General features: G+C 33.1%; 1 protein-coding gene across 2 annotated transcripts in view; it reads left to right on the forward strand.

The window, feature by feature from the left end:
• The window catches only part of Fbxl4 (F-box and leucine rich repeat protein 4), an 81400-nt gene that overhangs the window by 29106 nt on the left and 30830 nt on the right, over positions 1-21464 (forward strand). For both annotated transcript variants that reach the window (XM_026402525.2, XM_026402526.2), the window contains exons 5-6: positions 2827-3071; positions 10567-10780. In XM_026402525.2, the coding sequence (XP_026258310.1) occupies positions 2827-3071; positions 10567-10780 (459 nt within the window). The remainder of the gene's footprint in view (positions 1-2826; positions 3072-10566; positions 10781-21464) is intronic.

Here is a 21464-nt window from a genome sequence, read left to right on the forward strand (position 1 = left end):
TTGAGAAATACCAATTGTCCTATTACATATCCTATTATATATACACATGTAAGGAAAAAAATTTGACCCATGACTTTCTGAATTTGTCTTATTTTACTTAACATAATATTCTCAAATCCCATTACTTTCCTGCAAATGACATAATTTCATTTTTATTTATGGCTGAATAAAACTCCATTGTCTAACATATACACTTTTTTTTTTTTTTTGGTAGGTACTAGGGATTGAACTCAAAGGCACTTGACTATCAAGCCACACCCCTAGACCTATTTTTCGTATTTTATTTAGAGAAAAAGGGTCTCAATGAGTTGCTTAGCACCTCACTTTTGCTGAGGCTGGGTTTGATCCTCCAGCCTCAGCCTCCTGAGCCGCTGGTATTATAGGCGTGCACCACCATGCCTGGTTCAACACATACACTTTTAGAAATTTAGAAGAAAACTTATTTTACCTTGAGGGTTATTGAAATGGAAGAAATAATGGATAGATATATGAAACAGAATAGAGTCCAGAAATATATTAAGAGGAAAGAAGTAAACATTAGCAGCTCACTTGGAAAAAAAAAAAAAGAAGATAAGAAGAAACCACAAAAGTAGTCCCATACTTTCTTGTTTTGATACAGCGCTGTCTATGAAGTAGATGAATGGGTCCTTTTTTACACTGTGGATATATAAAGTGATGTAAACATTTACAAGGGCAGTTTGTCCTTATATCAAAACTTCTAAATGCATGTAATTTACCCTAACAGTAAATTTTCAAAGTTTACTAAGATGAACATACATACATAATGTAACACATAATGATATTGCAATATAATTTGTAATAAGAGAAAATCAAGAAATCCATCAATAAGAAACCAGTTGAATTATTATGTCACATGTATGAAATGGAATGAGGTGGACCTGTTTGTGCAGATGAAGAACCATCTCTAGTATGTATCATGAAATGAAAAAGCAAAGTGTTGAACAGTATATATCATATCATTCCTTTAGTGCATATCCAAAAATACAATTTCATACACATTTATCTGGAAGATGTCAGAAAAAAACGTTAACAATGCTTATTTCTGGGGAGAGAATTGTTAGAATTGACTTTAGAGAGGGAGAAACTTATCATTTTCTATTTTTCTTCAGTGTTTGGGTTTTCTGATTTTTTTACCAGAATTTTTGTTAATTCATCTTTTACATGTCAACAGGGTTATCTCATTGATGAGATTTGCTAAAGAAAATGCAGTTGTGGTAGGGATAGGAACCACAGCAGTGAAATTTTGCAGTAGGAGAGAGAGATTGGGCTAGCGGCAAATACCTCATGGGGTAAGTGGGAATTTATAGCCAATCAGCATGTTGAGGGTGTGTTGATGGAAAAATTACTAAGAAGAAACATCAGGAGAAAGGGGGGATTTGGACTAAACTGAATGAAAGGATTCATCCTAGAGATAGGTAATCAGGCATTCCCCGGGGGATGGTAAAGGGTGAACATTCTTGCTAAACTAACTTAGGAGGAATCGTAAAGCTTTTTGCTGGAACTGGATTTTGATAACAAAGTGCACAAGGGAGCCTAGAAGGTCTAGAAGCCTAACTAAGTTTTTGACCAAGTGGAGAATTTTTGTCAGCTTTTGGACAAATTATTATTTTCCTTCTCTTTCCCTATCTTCAGAATAAACATACATATATCCTAACATTATTTTTAAAGCCTAGTTCAGATGTTAAAAGTAAATAGCAAGAATACCCCAAACCTTATGAGCATCAGATAATTAATAAATATATCACATTATATTATATATGTTCTTTTATTTTGAAGTGTTTTTGCCAAAAAAAGAGAAATTCTTACCTAAAATTTATACTGAACCTAGATAGTAAATTGAAAAAAGATGATTTATATTACAGGGTATAATTACAAAAAAGAAAATTTATTAAATGCCCTGCATTAAATTTTAAAAAAACAGTCCTCATCTAAATAAGATTTGAACATTTAGCAATTATTTAATTTTATTTTTATGATTCTTGGTTCAGTATAAGCTATTTAAGCAGTTGTTCTTTGTAAACTAGTTTAAAAGCCCCCAATTGTTCATTAAGAAAAAACAAATCTCGGATTAGTTCAAGGAGATAATGAGAGAAAAAGATCTTTTTGATTCCGTGTGGCTTATTTTTATGTATGTTCACTACTCCATCCTTGCTGCTTTAAATGCCCTTTTTTCTTTTTCCTGGAATTCTACATTAGTTCCTTGGTTTGTTGTTCTTCCTGTCTCCCTTGCCTTTCGTCAGAATAAATCTAAGCTCCTCTGTGAGGCTCTGTGTAACTGTGTCCTTAACACTATTTTCACCTAGTTTGCCCCTCTCCCTTTAAAGCTGAGTCCTCCTGGCACAAGTACTTTCACTTTGGAATTAGGTGCGTGTCTTGTGTTAGGCTCTAGTAGTATTCTATGTTGCTTTCTATTAGTGCTTTTAAAGTACATCCTTGTGCTTACTAGTACCCCCACTGGACTATAGCACTCTGAGAATGAGAACTTTTTGTTTTCTATCACATGTAGTAAATGCTGAGTCTATGAAAAATTGTATTAGTCAACAGATCACCAAAATGTATCTTTGTACCCTAAGGAAGAAGAATTGTCAGCATGAGCTGAATATTTAAACATTTTTGAAATACAGTATATTTATCTGTGTGTATTTTTTTTCTATTTGGATATTTTGTTAATTGTTGATTTATTTGCAATATGAAAATGTTGTTATAAAATGTGATACTGTTTATTATTAGGCCACATTATATGTTTAATAAAATAATCTTACTCTTTTTCACTCTTGATGATCTTGGTTTCTCTGTTTTGGGTAGCTTATTCAACTGATTCTGAATCATCTTACACTACCAGACCTGTGTAGATTAGCACAGACTTGCAAACTGCTACACCAGCATTGCTGTGATCCTCTACAGTATATCCACCTCAATCTGCAACCATACTGGGCAAAGCTAAATGACACTTCTCTGGAGTTCCTGCAGGCTCGATGTACCCTTGTCCAGTGGCTTAATTTATCTTGGACTGGCAATAGAGGCTTCATCTCTGTTGCAGGATTTAGCAGGTTAGTGCAAAGCCTTATTGAGTTTTTTATTATTATTATTATTAGCAGGCTACACTTACTGTGTAATAGTTTTTATAATAAATGTAAAGTTCTATACTATGTGTCTTACAGAAATTAAAAAATAAATATGGTTTATATGTAGAATGTTGCTGTTTATAAACGTAAAAGTGTTTCAGCATTCTCTTCAGCTAAACTATAGAGAAACTGGTGCATTCCTGTAATCCCAGCTATTTGGGAGGCTGAGGCAGGAGGGTGGCAAGGTGAAGGCTAGCTTGGGCAACTTACTTAGACCCTGTCTCAAAGTAAAAAAGGGTTGAGGGATGTAGCTCAGTGCTAGAGCACCCCTGGATTCAGTCAGCTATATAGAAAAAAAAATTGTTCACCTTTTATTTTTTAAATCCCAACCGACTTTCAACAGAACTTTTTTTTTCCATTCCCATATTTTCAGCTGAGATGATTAACACATTTAAAAAAAACTATTTCCAAATCAAAATCTACCTCTCTAATGTGATTTGTCAGAAATGGAAAACAATTTATTACAGAACATTTTTAATTAAATCTTAATTACATGTGCAATACATCACCCAAATTTAGAAGCTCATTTAAACTAATTATGTTGAAAATGCAATTGCATGCTAGACGACCACACTTGCAGACCTGCCCAGGTGTTTCTGCTCCTTTCTATTTAAGCATTTTGTCTCCTTACTATTAAATGTCACCTGTTAAACATTTGAAAGCTTGCCACAAGTGCATATTCATTTAGTAATGCCATAGTAATTTTTCTTATGATACAAACAGGTGCCTCTCTTAACCTTGATGATAGTTGTCCTCATTGTATGTTATATATGATTCCATTATTTTCATGAAATTAAATAATGAATTAGAAACTTTTCAGAAATTACCTGTTATTTTTAATTATTGAACAGAGTTTCATCCTGTTTTTTTACAAACTAAAAATGAACTGCAGCTATCCCTACACATATCCCCAATAAAATGCATTTTTGTATGCTGTTTTAGAATCAGAAATTTATACATGGAGCCTTGTTTTCACTTGACTCAGATTATAAAAATAAAGATGCAGTTTCAGAAAGAAATTTGATAACATTAGATTTCAATGAAGTTCTAATGTTTGAAATAGTAACAATGTGTTAAAAATGCTAACAATGATAGTTTTTACATCAAATTAAAAAAAATACAAGTAGTAAGGCTCCCAGGTTGAAACCATGGATGCACTGAGTTTCTTTTCTGCCAAAAGTAGATTTTTGGGAAAAGGCTCATTGCTAGATATATGACCCCTGTGCAGTGGAACACATTATAGCGCCAGAAAGAGGATGATCCCTTTTCTTCCCATCATAAAGGTCACAGCTAATACCCTATATCAAAAGATAAACAAACAAACAAACAAAAAAAAAAAAGTTAAAATTTTTATTTAGTCATAGTTTTACACGATACAGGACCTTTCAGAATAAAGACCCAAAGATACATGAAAAACTATCTAATGTTATGCTTAGGTTCAGTGAAGCAAGGACAGGCATGTAGAAATGTGATTGGACAAAAAGTGTATGATCCTAATAGTAATGGATTGAGTGGGGAAAACTAGCAAGTCTTGTCTATTCAGATTCTTCTTTCGTTTGTGTTGTAGCATTTCTTCTTCCTAAATATGGGGCAGGACTTCTCTGGAATGAGATTATTATGACCCAGTATTGGATAAGGGTATGTCAGAATTTCTTTATGACCAGCTCCTAGATAGAAAGGCAGGGGAAGGTTAGAGTAATATGTTAAAGTTTTATGGCATGCTTCAGGGGAAAAAAAATTCTGTCTATGTCTTATCTTGAGAAAGAAGAATTCTGGTTTCTTTGACTTGTTCTGGGGGGTGGGGGGGGTGGGCAAGAGACAGGGCAGGAGAAAGTCAGAGAAAACTTGGTTCTGAGGCTGCTTCTGAGACCTTCCAGTGTCTTTTAGTTCAGAGTATTCAGCATGGCAAAACTCCATACTTTGAAATATCATTTTCTGAATCCTAGCAATAGCTTAGTTCTTTTTATTTCTCTCTACCTTAAAAGTACCCACATTGTTTGCAAATTTCCCTCTCTGCTAATGGGACCAAGAAGATCCGAAACTAATGATTATGATTTAGAGCATATATTATTAATAATAAACCAAAACCAACAGAATATCAGACAGATAGAACACTTGATGTCAGTAAGCATTGTTTTACAATATACAGATGTTTAGGGCATTTTAATTACTCTCATAGCTCTTTCCACAGTGTTTTCCACTGTTAGGAATTTGTTTTTATCTTTCGTGGCAAGGCAGGGTAGTGGATATTTTTGACCATGTAAAAAGATATATAAGACATACAGTTTCTTCCTTCAGCAGGGAAGACAGTTATAAAAATAAATATCTTGTTTAAACATATTATTTACATAATTTTATAAGTAAAATAACAGGGTGGCAACTAATGATTCTAGACCTTAGATAAAATGTTGGTAGCAAACAGCTAAGGTCCAGTTTCTTAGGCAAAGTACTGCGTATAATCATGATAATGAGTAAAATGTAAAGGCAATACTAAATAATTTTTTTAACATTCTCTTTTTGTAGCTTATTCAAGTGCATTAGAAGAAACATGAGTTGTGAGAAGAAAACTAAGCAGTTATTTTCTTAATTTTAGGCTAGTAATGATAAAGATTGTCTTTTGAGAAGGTACAGTTTCAGCCACTTTCTCACAAGCAGTTTTCTACCATTTTTATATTCAACCAGATGAGTTTCTGTAGGCCTATTTGAATAATCACAAAAGTGCATATATAAATTCTCCATATTTTGCTATAGTATTTTAGTCAATAAAACCATAAATTTTGCTAGCATTTTTTCAAGCCTAGTCACTGTTTCCATTAAGAAAAGAAAGTTAAAGTAACAGGAAGAGAAAAAAATTGGGGGAGGGTGGGGGCATATTGGAGGTTTGCCTGCTGATTGCTATTGGCCCCCTCAACTTGACTACTGAATTGACAGTCATTATAACTCGTAGGCAGCATTCCCAGAATAAACAATAAATATTCATGGCTTGATTATTAATGAATAACCTATGAATAAGTATGGCCTATTTATGCTCATTACTGTGAAGAAGACTTATTTATAATACTTTAAAGAAAAAAATGTACATTTTAAAACTAGAGACCAATGATGATGGTGAGCTGCTTTTTGAGCAAGTCTTTAGGAAAAAGTTTGATGTAGTTACTTTGGTGCCTAAAAACCTTGTCTTTACAAATTAGAACTGTTTAACTGGATTTTAAAGAACTTTTTTTTATGAATTTGTATTATTCAGAATAGCAGAGAAATAGGTTAAATTGGAATAACAAGAACATAAAACTTTTAATCAGTTATTAAAAATCCCGTTCCATCCACAGATTTGTGATTTGCAACTTTGAGTACTGCTCATGAATATCATTACTCATTAAAATTACATCCATTGTAATTCCACTTTTATAATACAGTTCTCTAAAGTCTTGAATATTACTTTGCTTCCCTGCCAGTTTGTGCTTTAAAGTTTCATCACTTAATTTTGTTGAAAAGGCTTTAAGTCCATTTTTCCACTACCATTTTTTTTTTGAATAGGTGCCAAATCACCCTGATTTTTACCTCAGTGATTGCAGGTTTTTACCTTTAAACCCTTTACTTATTCTAAATAGTGTGTATTCATTTCTTAAAAAAAAATTCTTGGGTGCTTTCTAGAATCAAGAACTTTTTTAGGGGCTGGGATTGTGGCTCAGTGGTAGAGCACTTGTCTAGCATGCACGAGGCACTGGGTTTGATCCTCAGCACCACATAAACGTAAAATAAAGATATTGTATCCACCTAAAACTATAAAAAAAGTAAGTATAAAAAAAGAACTTTTTAGATGTTTCACACACAGAATTATAATTTTGTAATATAAAGGACTTATTACTCATTCATATATTTATTTAGTTGCCTGCCTATATTTTATACAAGGTTCCTCTTTTAGATTGTCAGCTCCTAGACAGTAGAAACAATTTCTTTTCCACTCTTTCTACCATTACTGGATAGCACCATAATCAGTTAAGCAAGAAGTTTTGTTTTTAATGACTTTATTTTGAGCCATATATATTAAATAATGTTCTAAGTTATTTGGAATCAAAATTATTTTAAATATACTGTTTTATAGAACTGAGTGAGGTTCAACTAACAATACCTAAGATTAGGAATTAGAAGCCATGGATATTTTTATCTAATTCTCCCTTACTTCCATACTTCAGACAGGTTGTGAGGATTAGTGCCTTTTATTTTGTGATGAGTAAACTCAGATTAAATTATTCATTCATGGGATGTTAATTATTTTAGGGTGCAAGTTACCATTTAGTAAATTACTTCTCATGTACTTGTATTCTTCTGGACAAATTAATTCACCTCATAAGGATAAGCAATTTACTTTATCCTCCAGAGACTCCTTTTCTCATAGCAGGAGACATAGTTTAAATTTGTTTATCTGAACTTAGGTGTCCTCATAAAACCTTCAATTTAAAAAAAATACTTTTAAGAATTCACAATGTAGAATGAATAGCTGTAAGAATAATGAAGCTGTAGTTCTCCTTTCAAGTGACCCATGTCATAGTTGAGATGAGTAAACAATTCACCAAGACAAAAGCATACATAGAACTCTGCATTAAAATAAAATTTCCATGAGGAACATTAAGGAAAGAAATTATTCAGTGAATTGAGCTTACTGTTGCTTCTGCCATTTTAGAATGGAGGTATCATGAAAAGGCAAGTAGAAAAGATCTTGTAAGAGATCATGTAAGGAAAAGAGAATATAGGTATATTGACCAAATAATCTTCTCATAGTGGAGGTATACAATTTAAGAGTATTGAGAGTGAAAAGAAAATTCAGAAGACTAGTATAAATATGGTCATTGTCTTTATTTTGCTTTTACATTGTATCATTCATTAAGTCAACTTGAAAGTTGGCTTTCTGGTGATTGGATTTATAGCACTCAAAATACTTTGGAAGAGAAAGGTTCAATAATTAAAGGAAAAAGAGAAGGAATGTTAAGTCTCCAAGTCATTCTAAGTTAAATATGAAACAGAAATGCAGATCAAAGTACTTTGCCAATAAAGGAGACCATATGAAATAAGATGCCTTAAAGCTTTTAATTCTAAGGGAATTAATAGACATATTTAACTTTTGTAATTTGTGAATAGTTTTAGAATTATCAAATAGGATATTTTTTAATTCTCCGAAATGCTATATCTGTTTTTAGATTTCTAACTTTTAAATAATAAAAAACTCCCAACTCCCTACTTGTTACCTTACTCAACGTAAGGTAAACATGTTAATTTTATCCTATTTCTTGGGTATACCTTAACCTTATTAAAGGAAAAATACTGAGTGTTTATCACCATGTTTGTTAATAGCACCTGGATCTTGTGTGTTCTCCTCTCTTTCCTGAATATTGAAATGGTCCTCCCTTTCTGCCTGCTTTCCTCTCAATCTCATAACACAAAAACCATAAGGATTCTGGTAAAACACAAGGAAGTGGTGACACTCCTCTGCTCAAAACCTCTAAAGATTAGGAATTCCATTTCTCTCAAAATAAAAGCTGAAGTCTTTATAATGACATGGTACCTCATCTCTCTGATCTACTTATTTCCCCCTCACTGTGGGCCTCCTGTGTCAGCTTCCATATTCTTCTTTGTTCTTGTCTTCAAACCAGTGTATTTGCCCTTTAAACCTTCACCTGGAATGCTCTTCTTCCAGACATCCGCTTTGCTCACCCTCTCATTGAAGCTTCTCTAATCAAACTTCCTGTTGACCTTCCCTGCATTTATTTGCTCCTTATTGCTTTTCAGCCTTTAAAATATTATTTATTTTATTTGTGTCTAGTCTCCTTCTGTCACTAAAATGTAAGTAGGCTGTGTGAGAGTAGGGACTGGGCTATCTCCCCAGTGTCTAGGCTACTGTCTGGGGCACAGTGGAAACTCACTATCTGCTTGCTGAATGAATGGAAATGCTTTATGCAGACTGCAGTTTAACAAATAACCAGCACAGGTAATAATAGGAAGACCTGTTGGAGGAGATCCAGGAGAAGAATTCACAGGAGGAGCGTCAGAGGTTTAAGGGAGTAGTGGGCAATTGTATGAAATGTCAGAAATAAATCACATAATACAAATACTGATAAGAGAGGGCACTGAATTTAGCAATTAAAAGGAAAGGGTAAATTTAGGGAGAGCAGAACACAGACTGCAATGGATTAAAAGTAAATGGGTATTCAAGCATAATACGTATGGAAACTGGGTTATTTGCAATATTTAAAATAAATCTGAGGCAACTGAATTCTGTTGTTTAAATATGAGCTAACCAATATTTAACTGACATTTTAATATTTGTGGGGTGCTTTGACCTTTAAAAATTGCTTTCACATATTATTTGATGATCGAAACCATGAGGCAATGTAGTGAGTGTTGTTCAAGTTTTCCTTTCACAGCTAAGGAAATGTGAGATTTGAAAGAATGCCTTTTCTCATGTCACTGCTAGAAAGTAGTAGAACAGTGTAAAAAAAATCCCTATTTTTAACTTCTACTAAAGTATTGTTTCCTTTATTTACACAAGGATTCAATTTGGTTCAGTTTTATTTTGTATGTTCCTTTATCAGCTTCTTAAATCATTTAGGAAAAAAAGATGTGGCATCAATTAATAGTAGTAATATTGCTGATGTGACACTGATGTACAAGATTATGTCAAGAGAACTGAACAAGAATAATTGGTTCAATTTGCTTATTTGATAAAGTTCCATACATTCAAATGCTCCTAGATTCATTTTAGTTTTAGGTTTCTAACAGATGGTGGTTATGGACAGGACTGTTTTCTCCCCATCTGTAATGTAACTAATATAAAATCGTGACCTACTCTGATAAAGCATTTTCTGTCACCTTGGATTATTTCTGAGTAGTTTAGTTACTAAATAGTTAGAGCTACAAGAAACATATCACAACTGTGCACTTAAACAAATCTAGAAATTTTCTGAGTTGAAAGGAGGCTTTTCTGATTGTTTTGAGGTCATTTAATTGAAGATGTCATTTCATGTGCAGTGTTCCAAATATATTACCCAGTTCTGAGTATTGTTACTGGGGAAACATCTTCCAAGAGTTTAGAGTTTTTTTTTTCCTTTTAATTTTTACCAACTCAGTTGTGCATTATAGGTAAGTAGGAGAAATATATCCTCTGCTTTTTAAATTTTCCACTTAGCATTAGCTGACTTTTTACATGATGTGAATCCATTTTGTCTTCTCAGGTTGATTTATTTTAACCTAACCATGCACATTTTAGCATGCAGTGAATGAGAATTTAAGTGAAAGATGTCTTATGTTTTTCATAATATAAATTCATTTTTCTAAGCCTTTCTCCTTAGAATTAATATAAGTTCCAAGTCCTTATAAAAAATATCTTTTAATTTTATGAAATTCATGTGGAATGTTGTTTTTACAGGTTTCTGAAGGTTTGTGGATCTGAATTAGTACGCCTTGAATTATCTTGCAGCCATTTCCTTAATGAAACTTGCTTGGAGGTTATTTCTGAGATGTGTCCAGATCTACAAGATTTAAATCTCTCATCCTGTGATAAATTACCACCTCAAGCATTCAACCACATTGCCAAGTTATGCAGCCTTAAACGACTTGTTCTCTATCGAACAAAAGTAGAGGTAAGAATAACTCATTTATCTTTCCTTGTCCAATAACCAACTGAATATTTGTTTTCCTTTATTTGTTCTTATTATTATGATCTCTGATTTTTTAATAAAGGTTAGTATGCTATGTGATTACTCTAAAATCATTAGAGCTATTTCAGTCATTTCAGTGTTAGAGTCTGTTATGTTTCTAAATTGTAAAGAAATGTTCTTTTTCTGTTAACTCTTAAAATGTTTATGGTGCTGTGCTCTTTGTGTTCCCAGATAAAGAAACAAGCAGTGGGCTAAGGTACACTGAAATATTGGCAGGGAATGAATTAGAGAAAATGGTGGCAGGATAGTGTTTAAGAGAACATCTATCAGAGGGGAGGAAGCAAAGAGGAATTTATCCAGGCCCAGACTTAAGGGTATAAATTTCTGATGGCATAGTTCATGAGGCTCATTTAAAAAATAATAGATTCATGTCATATATAGTAGTCTACTACCATTTTTTATATATTATTTCTAGGACATCTTTCCTGGTTAGAACATGTACTGTCCAGTTCTTTTCATTAACTCAGTACTATAAGTCATACCATAATCTAGTTAGCATCCTCAAAATGATCAATATTGAGTTTTTCCTAGTAATTTTTCTCTTACAAAATATCTAGCAACAACATTATTCTGAACATAGTTTATGTATGCATGCTGTTATTGCTGTAGGATGGAGTCCTAAAAATGCTATTGTGGATTAGAGTGTGTGTGTAGGCCTCTGTTGTAAACATACATTTTCTATTATATACTTGTTTCCTATAAAACAGACATGTTAGCCTGCTTTCTAGTCCTCAAATGTTATTACATGTTCCAAGAATTTTGTTAGATTATCAAATATTTTAATGTTTTTCTAGCTCATTAAATATTTCTATAAAGATGGCTTCTTGGACCTGATAAATGCAGGCTCCCTTATTATCTGTTCCTATCATATAATCTGGTTTTATTTCCCTGTTACTCTCTGAAATGATATTTGTTTTCTTGCTTATATTATTTTTCCTCATGGTAAGGATACATAACGATAGGTACCACATCTATTTTTTTATGCTATGTTTTTAGCATCTAAAATAGGATTTGGTAAAGACTGGCCAAAAATATTTGTTAAGGAAAAGAATAAAGATAATCAAATTACTTTTCCAAATGACTTATCAATGACTTTCCCACTCTCACTCAGTATTTCAGTTTCTTTTTTTTTAATATTTTTTTGTTGTCAATGGACCTGTATTTTTTAATTTATTATTTATATGTGGTACTCACAATCGAACCCAGTGCCTCACACATGTTAGGCAAGCGCTGTACCACTGAGCCACCACCCCAGCCCCAGTATTTCAGTTTCTAGGTATCTAAAATGGTAATATTAAAAATATAGATCTTGCCGAGTGCAGTGGCACACGCCTGTAATCCCAGAGGCCAGGAGATTGAGGCAGGAGGATCACGAGTTCAAAGCCAGCCTCAGCAAAAGCAGGGAGGTAAGCAACTCAGTGAGACCCTGTCTCTAAATTAAATACAAAATAGGGATAGGGATGTGCCTCAGTGGTTGAGTGCCTCTGAGTTCGATCCCCATTTATCCACCCCCACAAATACAGATCTCATTTAATCACTATGTACATGTACATGTACTTAGGTAGTACCTGGAACATAGTAAGTTCAATATATACTAATAAAGGTAGTAGTAGTAGTAGTACTATTATCATGGCAGCTTTGTAGTATGTTTTACTATCTGTAGGAGAAGATTGTTTTCATTGTTATTTTCAAACATTTTTTTGTGGGGGGAGTGTCCTTATTTTTTTGGATGTATCTTTCAGCAAGGATTTTATTAGAAGTGTACTCATTATATTTCATTTTGCTTTCTAATAAGATTTCCCATCTGTTCATGTAGGTCTTGTTTTATATCTAACAACATGTTGTAGTTGTCTTCACTTAGATCCTAAATCTTTCTGGTTAAATTTGTTCATTGCATGTTAAATTTTCAGGTGCTATTTTTCCTTTCATTTAACTTTAACTGGTTATTGTTAGTCTGAAGGATAATTTGTTTTTCTAAAAAAAAATCTTTTATCTGTTTACCTAAGTGAATACATATAATTATGCTAATGATTTTTTTACTTATGTCTTTCGACTTTCTAATGCCTGTATATAATCTGGAAATTAATATGCTTTTTATTTCTTTTCCAATGTTTGAAGTGTTACTTCTAATAGGTAGAACTTCACAAATAATGTGGAATAATAGAGTTACAGCAGTTTTGCCAGCGTTATTCTTAATGTAATGGGAATGTCTTTAATATTGTCTTTTCTTTTTTTATATTTATTCAACAAATGTTTGAGTATCTGTTAGGTACGTGGAACTGCTTTAGACACTTGGACTTCAGGAGTGAACTAGACAGTTTCTCATGTAGCTTACTATTTTTACATGTTTTTGGTGTTACTTTCTGATTAAGTAGTCTTTATCATCCTTATTTCATAAAAATATTTTATGAAAGACATATATTGTTTTTAAGCCTTGTTAACACTCAGTTCTTGTATTGCCAGGTTTTGTTTTTTGGTACTGGGGATTGAACCAAGGACCTTGAGCATATGAAGCAGGCACTTTACTCCTGAATTGGACTTCCAGTCCCCAATCCCGATTTTTTTTAAATTTGTAGAATGAAAGAACTAATGTCCCAAAATGCTATTTTAAATATGGGTTTAGCCCATGTTTTCATTGGTCTGTGGTGAAATGATTCACAATTTGTGTGGGTGTAAAATTTGTCATTTATTTTCTCTTAGGTAGAATTGTCCATTCTGAAATAATGCCATAATTGTTTTTCATTGCTACCTTTACTTTTTTTTCTTCTTCTTCTTCTGGATGTATCTTTCAGCAAGGATTTTATTAGAAGTGCACTCATTATTGAACCCAGGGCCTTCTGCATGCAAAGCAAACACTCTACCAAGTGAGCTATATCCCCAGCCTCATACCTTTACTATTTTATTGGCCTTTACGCTGTATTGGCTGATATCCTCTGAGCAAAATAATACCTTATTCAAAAATTTTCTGAATGTTAAACTTTAAGAATAAATAATTATTGAATGAGCCTTTAAGAAGAAAAACCAAACTTACTAGGCATCATACATTTGTGATGATTTGTGAAAATATTATCCCGTGAGATGCTTTTGAAATGTTACATATTAACATGATCTAGAGAATCATGAAATAGTGTACAGTTTTCTTAATTCACCTCAAAAGACTGATAGAATATGACCCCAGTTTTTTAAAGTGTGATTTATGATAATGAGAAAATTTCATATCTCAAGAGTAGAAATTTGTACATGTATCCTAAGTCTAGATACCATTAATTCTAGCTCCCTCAATTACTTAAATGTAGATATAAAGTCATGGTATGTATGCATTAAATAAAATTAGGTAGTACCCTATGTTACTACTTACAAATTCTTTAAAATATGGTATCTTCTATGATAACATAAAAATGAATTTCATACTGTATGTTTTTCTGATGTTGATATGTTGGAAAAAAACATAAAATTGATTTTCATTGATCTAAAGTTAACATAATAAAATTTAAAATGATATTTTAGTAATAAAAAATGGCAAATTTAAAATTGATAAAAAATTTTTACCCAGGTTTACTATTAATGTTTCTCAAGTCTATTCACTGCTGTCTCCCTGTACTTTGCTTGCTTCTGTTATGTCATCAATCGTGAGTGGTCATCAGAGTTCCACATATAACTCACAGGGAAAAGGGAGAAAGTAATACAATCAGCTGATTTCTTTTAAAACAAGCAGAAGCCATAGTAGCACTGGTATTCATATCAATCTGTGAACACCTCCCTTGTCACATAAGCAAATACTTTGCTTCAAAACAAAACAAAACAAACAAACAAAACAAACAAACAAAAAACACTTCTCCCTTATATCCACATTCCCATGGATCCTCAACTTCATAACGTTGCTTAATGGGTACAAACAGTGAATGAGAAGACAAGATTTAGGAGACTAGTCTTTCTCAAAACCTTCTACATAGGCATTGGCTCTGTTTTGAAAAGAATGAGCAGCACCTGATTTCAGATGTTTCTGCTTGCTCTAAGGAAATAAGAAAATACGAATTTGAACTTTCTAGGAGAGATTATTTTGTTTTTAAAGGACTGGAAATTATCCAGTGCTGCTTTTATTCATTTCTCTAAACCCTACAAAAACAAAAAATTAGCAAAAATTAATATTACAAAATATTGACTCTAATACATTAACCTCAGAGAGGTCAAGTGTATGCTATAAGATTTACACTTCATGTGCCTATTTATATTAATAAATAGAGTACATCTATGTCATTTTGTAAGATTTAAGCAATCTATATGTATAATTAATAAGATTTGGATGATTTTGTAGACCTGAGTTTTACTTCCAAAGTTTGGTGAAACTTAATATATTCTGTTTGCTGTTCTATACATTTTGCATTATTTAATTCTTTACACCAGTCCAATGAGAATAGGTTGTATTCCCATCTCAAGATAATCAAATTAAGATCCCAAAAGGTTAATATATTGCCAAGAGCCACAAAACAGGATTCGAACAGGTCTAGTGGCCTCAATGATATAGTTATCATTGTAAGATGATGTAAGGAATAATAGCTATTCTAATGGCCTGGCTGCCTCCATCAAAAACAGTGATTTTTCTTTATAATTTGTTTCTTTTCTAGTTTGCAATTGGTGAAGAAATATAATATTGCAACTAGCATACACACATATATCTAGTGTAAAATACAGACTATTAAATTATGTCTTATGAATATCTTCTAGTCTGAAATATTTTCTATAGAAAAATTGAGTTTTTGTCTTTTATTTTTATTATTAACAAATTTGGTTTGAAGTTTAGTAGTTCTGGTAAATCATAGTTATTCAAATTGCATTATAAACATTTAAGTGAAAGTTTGTAGAATCAATACATAATGAACTACTTCAAGCAAATTGATATAGGTGTACTCTCAATTTTATGCCATAATGGAAAGCAGCATTAGGATACATAACCCTCAAAAAATTTAGGCACATAAGATAATGTGCTGTTGCTGGCTAAGTGTTGAATTCTTAAGTGGTTAGCAGTATCCACGCATACTGCAGGCTTGATTACTCAGTAAGACCTCAGGAGAACAAAACTGCATTATATACTGGTAGGTAGATCTGGGATTCTGATGTGGCCTGCCCCTGCATAAGTTATTATTCAGAAATTTTAGTCTTATAACATGGTAAAATATAGTTCAATTGTTTTCTTAATTTATTTCATAAGCTCTTTTTCTTTCTTCAAATGTGTTTAGAATTGCAAGAAAAAATAGCTTCATCAAATAAATAACAAATGTCTTCATCAGCTAAAATAAATTACAGAATAAGCTATGAGCTATTTTTAGAATCAGTGGCATATATTTTTTTGAATTTCAGTAGGTACAAAGTAATAAACATATGCCTAGTAAAAAATGAAATACTAGTACATTAATGACACACAGAATAGATGGGTAGATGATAAGCCCAAAAGCATACTAGTATTTCCCTAGGTTTGTGCTTGGCTGAAAGATACCTGTGTTAGGAATCCATGGTAAAAGAAATGACCCTCAAGCTGACATGTGGGATCTGTGTGATCCCAGAATAACTAGAAATGAATTGATAGATAGGGTAATTTTTAAAAACTGAATTTGGTTGAAAAATAGGAAGATAGAAACTTAGGAAAGAAGCTATGCTTTATTTTTTCAACTATTTATGGCAAGCAAATGACTATACTTGTGTTAGGTATTATAATGATTGGAATGAGTTGAGTTCAATCCCTTTTGGTCCTTTTCTTCTCTATTCATAATATTTGTATTATATATGATAAACATTGATTGAAAACCTCACTTTAGCCTTTCATGAGGATTTTTTTCCACAAAAGTAGGGCTATAAAAATCAAAATCATTAAATAGACTTTTAAATACTTAAGAAAACAAGTTTTACTTCACACTTTCAGAAAAGTCTTTAGAAACAAATGAGATTTTTTTCAGAGTTAAAAAAAATTACCATATACTTTCATCCAGATTCCCACACTATATGCATAACTGTATTTTTGAACCATTTGAAAAATAAGTTGAAAACATAATGACCCTTTACTTCTACAGGGCGCTATAAGTATAGGCATAATTAACTCCTCTTCTATTCTTAACTACTGTAATGGGCTGAATTGTGTCTTCCCCAAATTCATATGTTAGTGTCCTAAGCCCCAGTACTTCAGAATGTGCCTGTATTTGGAGGCAGGATCTTTAAAGAGATAAGGCAAAACAAGGTCGTTGGGGTGGGTCCTACTCTAACATCACCAGTGTCTATATCAGAAGAGGAGAGTAGAATACAAACATACACAGGCCAGACCATGTGAAGACACCAGCACAAGGTGGCACCTACAAACCAAAAAAGAGGTCTTAGAAGAAAACAACTCTATTGACACCTTGGCCTCAGACTTCCTAGCCTTCAGAATTATCTAAAACAATCTGAGTTAGTTTTAGAAGTTTGAGCTTGTTTACCTTTTCTTTGTTCGTAAAAAAAAAAAAAAAAACTGGGCTGGAGAATGAGAGTGGGGTATGACAGGTAGCTCAGTAAGAATGTCATTCTGTTGCTTAGCAGCAGACAAGAAAACCAAGAGTGTTTTTTAAAAGTTGGAGTTATAAATGGAACACCTGCATCCAGTTTTGATTGCCTCACTTCAAGAATGATAGAGCATAAATTGAAAGAATCTGAAGAAGTGAAAAAACTGATTATAGGTATTGTGGGGGACTAGTATATGACAGTAATCCACAAGCATGGTTCAGCAACTGTTTACTTGGTCTGCTAAGCTGTCGACAGTTTCAAGGATCCCTCTGCCTTCATCTTCATGAAGTATAAGATAACAAAAGTGGTTGATCTTTATTTCTGTTAGTTATCAACAATCATATTTTCTCTTTTTTTGTGCCAGTTTATTCAGCAGAGCTATATATAAGTAAAAATTCTTACCACCCTGACTGTTGATGAAAGCTCTTGGACTTTCCTAGTATATAAACTTTAATTTTTGAAAGGGAGTATGATTTGATTTGGTTCCATGAATTTTGCTTCTTGTCATGCAGATGTTGTGGTCTTTTTACCACATTCTTATTTGACTTAAATAACACATTATTGTACACTTGCAGGTCTTTTAGTCAGCTTTTTTGCTGCTGTGACCAAAAGACCTGACAAGAATGATGTAGAGAAGGAAAAGTTTATTTGGGGTTCAGAGTTTCAGAGGTCTTAGTCCATAGATGGCCAACTCCATTCAGGGCCAAAGTAAGACAGGACATCATTGAAGAAGAGTGGCAGAGGAAGGCTGGTTAGGACATGGTCACCAAGAAGCAGAAAGAAAGAGCTCTGCTCAACAAGGACAAAATATATACTCCAAAGACATATCCCCAGGGATCCACCTCTTCCATACCCTACCTGTTTACAGTTACCATCCAGTTAATCCTGTCAGAGGATTAATGTACTGATTAGGTTAAAACTCTCATAACCCAATCATTTCACCTCTAAACTTTCTTGCATTGTCTCACACATGAACTTTTGGGGGACACTTCATATCTAAACCATAATAGCAGGGATGGCCTTTCCCTTAACAGAGTCAGTGCAACTAACAAACTCCAACTATTTGGAACAAACCATGAAAGGAATGTCCTCTCACTTAACAGAACTAATGTTGATGACTAAGACCAAAAGGAGAAGTTAATAGGAAGAACCTACTTTGATTACCTGCGTAGACTAATGGACACTGTCATTAGCTGTTATCTAAAATGCAGCCAGTTTCAGATTAATTTAACTAAACAATACATGAAACAGAGGTTATTAGTAATTATTTCATTCTTAAGCAATCAAGATTTTTAATAAGGGCTGGGGATGTGGCTCAAGCGGTAGCGCGCTCGCCTGGCATGCGTGTGGCCCGAGTTCGATCCTCAGCACCACGTACAAACAAAGATAATGTGTCTGCTGAAAACTAAAAAAAAAAAAAAAAAATATTAAAATTTAAAAAAAAAGATTTTTAATAACTATTGAAGTTTCATTTACTATTTATTTACTATCATATGATAAAACTAGAGTCCTTGGCATATGTGTTCAAGTAAGAATATATCTGTACTTCTCTCTCCTGATTGGCCTTGTAGAAGTTCCTACGGAATTACATATGAGACTTTTGGTGGTGATGGTTATGTGTGACCTTAGTGAATAGGTTGTGGTTTAGTCAGTGTCACGAGGCCTGACCTGTCAGTGCACTGAGTGGAGGTCACCTCTTGGAAGAGTAGGTGACCACAGTCATGACAGGAAATCAGGTATAAAAATCTACCTGGAAAGGACATCATTATTAGAGATGGCTAATTAGCCCATTCTCTCATAATTAGCCCATTCTCTCACTGTTGGCATGTCATAAGGGCAGCTAAAGTAGAGTTATAAGACTTGCTGGTGACCATGGAATATAAACATTGAGCATTAGTTATGCAACCTAAGTCGCCTAAGTGCTTAATAGCATCAGCACAGAAACAGGTTGACATCTCTATCTGAATAGAGAGGAAAGAAGTGCTTTTTAAGAAGATAAAGAATCTTTGGACCAGAACACTCTCTTAACTGGGCACTGTTTAGATGACTAGTGTCAAGCAGCGTATGGCTTAGACTATTCTTGCTTCCACAACAGCCCAACCCTTACCCCTCTGATTGAAACATTGTTTTTATATATTCAGTAAGGTTCTTGAAGAGTCCAGCTGGAGTATAAACTGATATGTCCTTTCTACTGCAAATCTGTGCTATCATCCATTATGGGTTGATGATCATTTAGTCGTTTGTAAGAGAAGATATACTCAACTATATTGTTGTAGGAGAGATCTATTACAATGATTTTAAAAAAAAGTTCTGAAACAAGGGGGCAGGGGCAAGGTGTATGTGTGTGAACACTTAGACTTAGATGTATTCCTATTAATACCCTGTATTATTGGAATTTGACAAATTATCCAGACCTTATCCTGAAAAGCTAAAGTTCTGAATCTGTGATTCAGGGTAGCTATAAAACACCTTGAATTGAGGTTAGAGAACTTTCCTTTGTTCTCCTCAAAGGCATGTGCAAAAAGCTTTATTAATCTATGTCATTTATGATCTTTTCTTTTAGACATTAGTAAGAGTTCTAACTTCTACCACAATTACAAATTTATGAACTTTCATTTAGTGAATATATTTTGATAAAATTCCAATTTATTGCTTGGAGATATTGCTCTTATATGTTTGAAATGTATTATGTGATTAGTGAAGTTATATTTGTGATCATATGATGTCAATAGTCTATATTTTAGCTAACCTAAGTCTAATAAATAAACTTGTTATAGGTCCCATTGTCAATATGCTTTCTAGGAATCATGTTTTAGAGTAGAGAATAGTAATTTGGAATCCTACCTTATGTTGGGTATATAATTAATGGTTGCATTCTTTATTGAAGATAAGTAACAATTTCTAACATTAAGCAAATAGATTATAAATAGTTATAACAATTAGAAATGTATGTTAATGTAAAATATGGAACAAAGTCCCACATACATTGATTATAAAGTACTTTTTGGGGGAAGGCAATTGCTTAAATGCTTTATTATTTAAATCTTTCTCCCTCTTTGGAACACTTTATTTTGTAGTCATTTCAAAGTGAAGAATAAAATGCTGCTCCATAATACAAGTTTTACTTGCTGTCTTAGGTAGTAGATAAGAGCTGCTTTTTTTTTCCTTCTGTGTTTGTAGTTCTAGCAAATTATCTAGATGATTAATTGTTAATAATACTTTTTGTTACATCTTTAGAAGACATTTTATCAATAAGTCAATGAAAATGTTTCCCTTCCACACAATTCAAGATATTTATTTACAGAAAAATAAGGTGAATACAAATAACTACACTGTACTGAATATGAATTTTGCATCTCTTGGATTAAAGTGCAAGCCATAGTGGGAGCTATATTGTGGGCACAAGATATTATTTTGGCTGAGAGATGTGCTTTTATCACTTGCTTCTGCTCTTCTGCCATGAACAGGGCTCTATATTAGATTCTTTTCTTCTTCCACATTTTTTATTGGCACATTATAATTGTATATATTGATGGGTTTGTTATTTGATATTCGAGTTGCCAAAACTTCCCCCCTCCCTCCCTGCTTCCCACCCTTTGGTCCCTTTCTTCCACTGATTTCCCTTTGATTTTTAGGAGATCTACCTTCACCTTTGTTTTCTTTTTTCCTTTCTAGCTTCCACATTTGACTATTAACCTTCTGAGTTTGACTTATTTCACTTACCAAAATGGTCTTCAGTTCCATCCCTTTTTCTACAAATTCCATAATTTCATTTTTCCTATGGCTGAGTAAAAGTCCATTGTGTATATATGACACATTTTCTTTTTCCATTTATCTGTTGATGGACACCTAGGCTGGTTCCATAGTTTGGCTGTTATGAATTCTGTTGATATTAACATGCGTGTGCATGTATCACCATAGTAGGATCACTTTAATTCTTTAGGATAAATACAGAGAGTGTTATAGCTGGATCATATGGTGGTTCCATGCTTAGTCTTTTGAGGAGCCTCCATACTGATATTCATAGTGGTTGTACTAATTTACAGTCCCACCAACAGTGTAAAAGTGTTCCTCCATA

Source organism: Urocitellus parryii, chromosome 8, assembly GCF_045843805.1.
Source record: "Urocitellus parryii isolate mUroPar1 chromosome 8, mUroPar1.hap1, whole genome shotgun sequence".
NCBI lineage: Eukaryota > Metazoa > Chordata > Mammalia > Rodentia > Sciuridae > Urocitellus > Urocitellus parryii.